General features: G+C 42.9%; 1 protein-coding gene across 1 annotated transcript in view; it reads right to left on the bottom strand.

Annotated features, from left to right (window-relative positions):
* Positions 1–1,273: 1,273 nt before the first annotated feature.
* The window catches only part of LOC130296246 (oocyte zinc finger protein XlCOF7.1-like), a 224,758-nt gene continuing 217,922 nt past the window's right edge, over positions 1,274–8,109 (bottom strand). Inside the window, exon 8 of the mRNA XM_056547609.1 lies at positions 1,274–3,265. Within this exon, the coding sequence (XP_056403584.1) occupies positions 1,755–3,265 (1,511 nt within the window). The 3' untranslated portion in view covers positions 1,274–1,754. The remainder of the gene's footprint in view (positions 3,266–8,109) is intronic.

The raw sequence follows: 8,109 nt of genomic DNA, 5'->3' as shown, positions 1-8,109 counted from the left end.
GTGTTCGGTAAGTGGGATGTCGGGGGGTGTGTTCTTGCTTCTGTCCTTCCTATCTTCTGACATCCAAGGCAAATCTTTTCTTCCTGTTTCTTCCGTGGCTCAGCGACGAATCTGCGGCCTCTTCCAGCGCATGCGCAGGTAGTTTTTTTTTTTTTTAACAATAAAGTTTTTTTTTGTCTAATTGACAAACTGTCTGCGCTTGCGCGAAGCTACGCTATTAGCATAGACCTAACGTACGCTACGCTGTTAGCGTAGCACTTGCGTACTCGTGCATGCGCAGACAGTTTGTCAATTAGACAAAAAAAACTTATTGGTAAAAAAAATAAATAACTACCTGCGCATGCGCCGGAAGAGGCCGCAGATTCGTCGCTGAGCCACGGAAGAAACAGGAAGAAAAGATTTACCTCGGACGTCAGAAGATAGGAAGGACAGAAGCAAGAACATACCCCGACATCCCACTTACCGAACACAACATGGCGGAGGCCGAGGTTACACCGCAAGCCGCTGGAAGAAAAAGGGGCCAGCTTCCGGATCGTCACAAAAGGTAAGAAAATACATATATACATAATCACAACACACATAAAAAAACACATACTTATACACACACAACACACAAACATAATAACAAAAAACAGTATAAACAAGGGAGAACCCCTTTAAGGTGAAAAAGGGCTCAGTCCTTAAGGGTATTCCAGGATTTACTACAGGGACTTTAAAGTTAGTGTCGTTCATAATATAGTGTTTGAATGGTGGTCTCGCAAGTTTTATGTGATCTTTGCCCCGGATGTTCATTTTTAGCAGCATACAAAATGAGTGTTGTCTCAGGTTTTCCCAGGTTGCAGTGCGGCCCAAGACATTACATCACTAGTCTGGTGTTCTAAGGAGCCTGTCTGTTTCAATGGGTGGAGTGACTGCTGGGTGGGAGATCATTATGCTGGGGGTTGTAGTTGGAACTGCTGGAGGCACCCTGGCACAAAGTCAAGTCCACATCACAAGTCAGTCCACACCATCAACACAATAAAACACCACAGTTCGCAAAACACACACACACAGCAACCAGGTAACTTGCACAAGCAACAACTTATACCAGTGTTTCCCAACCAGGGTGCCTCCAGCTGTTGAAAAACTACAACTCCCAGCGTGCCCGGACAGCCAAAGGCTGTCTGGGCATGCTGGGAGTTGTAGTTTTGCAACAGCTGAAGGCACCCTGGTTGGGAAACACTGACTTATACTGTATGGAGATGTCTAGTTTATCTAGGGAAACAAGGCTAACTATTAAATTTTTAGGCTTTAATATGCAATGGTACATTAAAGTCACAAAAAATGAAAAGGACATACATAAATTGTGCAAAATAGCTAGTAAAATAACAGGAAAGTCCAAAATTAGCATTGACTCAGCAGAGAAGAGAATGGCTGATAAGAGGCCCATGATAGAATTGCTTGTCTGATGGACTTTACTAATATCAGAAAAAGTAAAAAAAACTTTTTTTTTAATAAAGACCTAGGGAGAAAATGTTTTCTCTACCATTAGAGGTCGTCCACGCTACGGTCATTCAGGCAGCAGGGAACTGCCGCGTGTGGACATTGCCATCTCCTTAGACAGCAATGCAGTCCCGATGGAGTTTAACCCTTATCATACGTACAGCCCCTGGAGCCAAGGGTGCAGTAAAAAATAAATAAATAAAATAATTTTAATTTAATAATAAAATAATGTACAATTAGAGTTTCATTTTTGTAAAACATCTCCCTGGGTATCAAAATGGTGTCTCCCCTGTGTGAGTTCTTTGATGTCTAAGAAGATTTGATTTCTTATTAAAACCTTTCCCACATTCTGAACATGTAAAAGGATTCACCCCTGCGTGAGTTCTCAGATGTTGAACAAGATCTGATTTCTCAGCAAAACATTTCCCACATTCTTGGCATGAAAATGGCCTTTCCCCTGTGTGAATTCTCAGATGCCTAACAAGCTTTGATTTTAAAGCGAAACATTTAGCACATTCTGGGCATGAAAATGGCTTCTCTCCCGTGTGAGTTCTTTGATGTCTAACAAGATTTGATTTCTTATTAAAACATTTCCCACATTCTGAACACGTAAAAGGATTCACCCCTGCGTGAGTTCTCTGATGTTGAACAAGAATTGATTTCTCAGCAAAACATTTCCCACATTCCTGGCATGAAAATGGCTTTTCCCCTATGTGAATTCTCAGATGTCTAACAAGCTTTGATTTCAAAGCAAAACATTTATCACAAACTGAACATGAAAAGGGCTTCTCACCTGTGTGAGTTCTTTGATGTCTAACAAGATCTGATTTCCCATTATAACGTTTACCACATAATGAGCATGCAAATGGCTTATCCACTGCATGAGTTCTCTGATGTTTAACAAGAGTTGATTTCTCAGCAAAACATTTCCCACATTCTTGGCATGAAAATGGCTTTTCCCCTATGTGACTTCTTAGATGTCTAACAAGCTTTGCTTTAAAAGCAAAACATTTAGCACATTCTGGGCATGAAAACGGCTTCTCCCCTGTGTGAGTTCTTTGATGTTTAACAAGATCTGATTTCCCATTATAACATTTACCACATACTGAACATGCAAACGGCTTCTCCCCTGTGTGAATTCTCTTATGTTCAGCAAGAGACGATGTCCGAGAAAAACATTTCCCACATTCTGGGCATGAAAACGGCCTCTCCCCTGTGTGAGATCTGTGATGTTTAACAAGATCAGATTTCATACTATAACGTTTTCCACATTCTGAACATGAAAATGGCTTCTCCCCCGTGTGAGATCTTTGATGTCTTTCAAGACCTGATTTCGCATTGAAACACTTCCCGCATTCTAAACATGAAAATATCTTCTCCTCCGTTTGGCTTCTTTGATGTTCAACAAGAGTTGATTTTATAGTGAAACTTTGTGAGAGTGTGTGAGTTATCTGATGTTTCACACAATTTTTGTTTGACTTAAAACATTTTCCACATTCAGAACAGGAAAATGGCTTCTGATTTGTGTGAATTATCTGATGTCTAACAAGATATTTTTTCTGGGTAAAACATTTTCCACATTGTGAACATGGAAATAGAAGTTCATCATCCTTTCCGTAACTTTCAACATCTTTAGAAGGATCAGGTGACAGATCTTGGCTGTGAAGGGCTGAGGGTGTATCTGGGATAATGGAAGGTTCTTCATATGTATCTTGTGTGATATCATCATCTGCTTTATAATATGAAGATATAAGATTCTCCTCTGATCTCCTGGTACAGTCATCTGCCAATGATAAAAAAAATATATATATATTTTATTTTGAATAATATAAAACTTTAACATTTTAAATAAATAGAGTTAGTCTTTTTTATCCAACATTCTTAAAGGGCTACTCCAAAGCATAGGGGATAGGATGTCTGATCTCGGCTGCGGCACCCCAGACATCCTGTGCACGGAGCGAACTTTGCTCCCTGCCGGAAGACTGGTGATGTGAGGCGGAGGCTTGTGATGATAAGGACACGCCCCCTCAATGCAAGTCTATGGGAGGGGGCGTGACTGCCGTCACGCCCCCTCCCATAGACTTGCATTGAGGGGGTGTGGTCGTGACATCACATGCCTCCGGCTCTGCACCGGATGCTCTAAATGAACGCCGGGTGCAGCAGGGAGATCACAGGGGTCCCTTGGATAGGGGATAAGAAGTCTAGGGGCGGAGTACCCCTTTAAGTACAACATTATAAATACACTATCAGGATTACCAAATCTGTTACCCTGGTAATAGATGGAAACTCTTCTAAAAACTGGACCCACACCTGCATAACTGTACTGAGGGGAGATATTGTCAAACTGATCTCACTATTACCTTGAATTAGGGCTGCACCATATATCGCAAAAGCAATCGAATAGCGATTTTTGCTTTTTGCGATATAGCGAACCCCCCCCCGGGAAAACATGTGATTATCTGCTCGGGCTCCCGTGGCGGGGCCGGCCAGAACAGGTAAAAACTAATTTAAATACTAAAAGTCAGTGTTTCCCAACCAGGTGGCCTCCAGTTGTTGGAAAGCTACAACTCTTAGAATGCCCGGCAAAGGCTGTCCGGGCTGGGAGTAGTAGTTTCACAACAGCTGGAGGCACAATGCTAGAAAAACTCTGAGCTAAGGGCGCAGGGAGAAAAAAAAAAAAAAAAAACTTCTGCTCACCTAGTCCCGGTCCCTGCAGATTTGTCTCCGTGCGCTACAGAGTTTCCTCTCTTAATAGTACAGGCAGTGGGACCTTTCCCTTTTCAGCCAATCACTGGCTGCAGTGGTGTCACGTGTCAAGCCAGTGATTGGCTTATGGGGAAAGGTCTTGTACTGCAGTAATACACTAGGTTTCTCGGGTCCTGCGGAAGATTTGAAATCCACCCGGGAAACCCAGTGTATTGCTGCAGTACAAGAATACAAGAATGTGACAGGAGGGGAGTGGGGGGGGGGGGGGGGGATGTAACAAGGGGGGGGGGGGAGAAGAAAGAAGGACAATGGGGGAGGAGAATGTGGCAAGGGGGGTAGAATGTGACAGGGGGGAATTTGACAGGGGGTGTGACAAGGGGGAGGAGAATGTGAGAAGGGGGGGGATGTGACAAGGGTCGGAATGTGACAAGGGTGGGGGATGTGACAAGGGGGGGGATGTGACAAGGGGGGGATGTGACAAGGGGGGGGATGTGACAAGGGGGGGGATGTGACAAGGGGGGGGATGTGACAAGGGGGAGGATGTGACGGGGGAGGAAAATGTGACGGGGGAGATGTGAAATAGGCGGTGGGCATAAAATGGGTAGGTAGATGTGAAATGGAGGCGATTGGACATAAAATGGGGGGGGGGGATTTCACAATTTTTTTTATTATATCGCATTTCATATCGAAATCGCAATATTTAGGCCCAAAATCGCAATCGCACATTTTCCCCATATCGTGCAGCCCTACCTTGAATATATAACAAAAGTGTTGGATGAAGGCTGTGCTGTAGATATTGCCTTACTGGACTTCAAACAATCCCTGACAATGGACAATATACAATACAGAGTCCCCCTTACTACAATAGCAAGTCTAGAAATCACCGACGCTGCACCTCTGATCAACACCAATTTAAAACTTAACGTTTATTAGACAAGATAAACGGCTCCCTATTGGGCCAATCACACATAAGAGCAGCACAATACCCATGTAAGTCAAATAATGAATCATAGAACAAAAAAATAATAATAATAATAGCAAACACAGGCTCTGGCGTATTGTAATGTAGAAATGAGGTTAATAGAAAGATGTATACTAAATAGGTAATATACAGGGTGGGCCATTTATATGGATGCACCTTAATAAAATGGGAATGGTTGGTGATATTAACTTCCTGTTTGTGGCACATTAGTATATGTGGGGGGGGGGGGAAACTTTTCAAGATGGGTGGTGACCATGGCGGCCATTTTGAATCCAACTTTTGTTTTTTCAATAGCAAGAGGGTCATGTGACATCAAACTTACTGGGAATTTCACAAGAAAAGCAATGATGTGTTTGGTTTTAACGTAACTTTATTCTTTCATGAGTTATTTACAAGTTTCTGACCACTTATAAAATGTGTTCAATGTGCTGCCCATTGTGTTGGATTGTCAATGCAACCCTCTTCTCTATATACTGCTATATACTACTATATACACAGCAGAAGAAATGCTAGCACAGGCTTCCAGTATACACTGCTATATACTACTATATACACCGCAGGAGAAATGCTAGCACAGGCTTCCAGTATCCGTATACACTGCTATATAACTACTATATACACTGCAGGAGAAATGCTAGCACAGGCTTCCAGTATCCGTATACACTGCTATATACTACTATATACACCGCAGGAGAAATGCTAGCACAGGCTTCCAGTATCCGTATATACTGCTATATACTACTATATACACCGCAGGAGAAATGCTAGCACAGGCTTCCAGTATCCGTATACACTGCTATATACTACTATATACACCGCAGGAGAAATGCTAGCACAGGCTTCCAGTATCTGTATACACTGCTATATACTACTATATACACCGCAGGAGAAATGCTAGCACAGGCTTCCAGTATCCGTATACACTGCTATATACACCGCAGGAGAAATGCTAGCACAGGCTTCCATTATCCGTATATACTGCTATATACTACTATATACACCGCAGGAGAAATGCTAGCACAGGCTTCCAGTATCCGTATACACTGCTATATACTACTATATACACCGCAGGAGAAATGCTAGCACAGGCTTCCAGTATCCGTATACACTGCTATATACTACTATATACACCGCAGGAGAAATGCTAGCACAGGCTTCCAGTATCCGTATACACTGCTATATAACTACTATATACACCGCAGGAGAAATACTAGCACAGGCTTCCAGTATCCGTATACACTGCTATATAACTACTATATACACCGCAGGAGAAATACTAGCACAGGCTTCCAGTATCCGTATACACTGCTATATCCTACTATATACACCGCAGGAGAAATGCTAGCACAGGCTTCCAGTATCCGTATACACTGCTATATACTACTATATACACTGCAGGAGAAATGCCAGCACAGGCTTCCAGTATCCGTATACACTGCTATATACTACTATATACACCGCAGGAGAAATGCTAGCACAGGCTTCCAGTATCCCTATACACTGCTATATACTACTATATACACCGCAGGAGAAATGCTAGCACAGGCTTCCAGTATCCGTATACACTGCTATATACTACTATATACACCGCAGGAGAAATGCTAGCACAGGCTTCCATTATCCGTATATACTGCTATATACTACTATATACACCGCAGGAGAAATGCTAGCACAGGCTTCCAGTATCCGTAGTTTCAGGTGCTGCACATCTCGTATCTTCACAGCATAGACAATTGCCTTCAGATGACCCCAAAGATAAAAGTCTAAGGCGGTCAGATCGGGAGACCTTGGGGGCCATTCAACTGGCCCACGACAACCAATCCACTTTCCAGGAAACTGTTCATCTAGGAATGCTCGGACCTGACACCCATAATGTGGTGGTGCACCATCTTGCCAGGTCCGAGCATTCCTAGATGATCAGTTTCCTGGAAAGTGGATTGGTCATTGTGGGCCAGTTGAATGGCCCCCAAGGTCTCCCGATCTGACTCCCTTAGACTTTTATCTTTGGGGTCATCTGAAGGCAATTGTCTATGCTGTGAAGATACGAGATGTGCAGCACCTGAAACTACAGATACTGGAAGCCTGTGCTAGCATTTCTCCTGCGGTGTATATAGTAGTATATAGCAGTGTATACGGATACTGGAAGCCTGTGCTAGCATTTATCCTGCGGTGTATATAGTAGTATACAGCAGTGTATACGGATACTGGAAGCCTGTGCTAGCATTTCTCCTGCGGTGTATATAGTAGTATATAGCAGTGTATACGGATACTGGAAGCCTGTGCTAGCATTTCTCCTGCGGTGTAAATAGTAGTATATAGCAGTGTATACGGATACTGGAAGCCTGTGCTAGCATTTCTCCTGCGGTGTATATAGTAGTATATAGCAGTATATAGCAGTGTATACGGATACTGGAAGCCTGTGCTAGCATTTCTCCTGCGGTGTATATAGTAGTATATAGCAGTGTATACGGATACTGGAAGCCTGTGCTAGCATTTCTCCTGCGGTGTATATAGTAGTATATAGCAGTGTATACTGGAAGCCTGTGCTAGCATTTCTCCTGCGGTGTATATAGTAGTATATAGCAATGTATATGGATACTGGAAGCCTGTGCTGGCATTTCTCCTGCGGTGTATATAGTAGTATATAGCAGTGTATACGGATACTGGAAGCCTGTGCTAGCATTTCTCCTGCGGTGTTGCTATCAGTGTGTGAAGAGTGGGAGAAGAGGGTTGATGTGTCACATGACCCTCTTCCTATTGAAAAAACAAAAGTTGGATTAAAAATGGCCACCATGGTCACCACCCATTTTGAAAACTTTCCTCCCTCACATATACTAATGTGTCACAAACAGGAAGTTAATATCACCAACCATTTCCCATTTTATTAAGGTGTATCCATATAAATGGCCCACCCTGTATAGATATAGAGACTGTCTTAT

The sequence above is a fragment of the Hyla sarda genome, chromosome 1, assembly GCF_029499605.1.
Source record: "Hyla sarda isolate aHylSar1 chromosome 1, aHylSar1.hap1, whole genome shotgun sequence".
In the NCBI taxonomy this organism is placed as follows: Eukaryota; Metazoa; Chordata; class Amphibia; order Anura; family Hylidae; genus Hyla; species Hyla sarda.
Note: the sequence above shows the minus strand (reverse complement) of the source record. Positions and strands in the feature narration are given on the sequence as shown.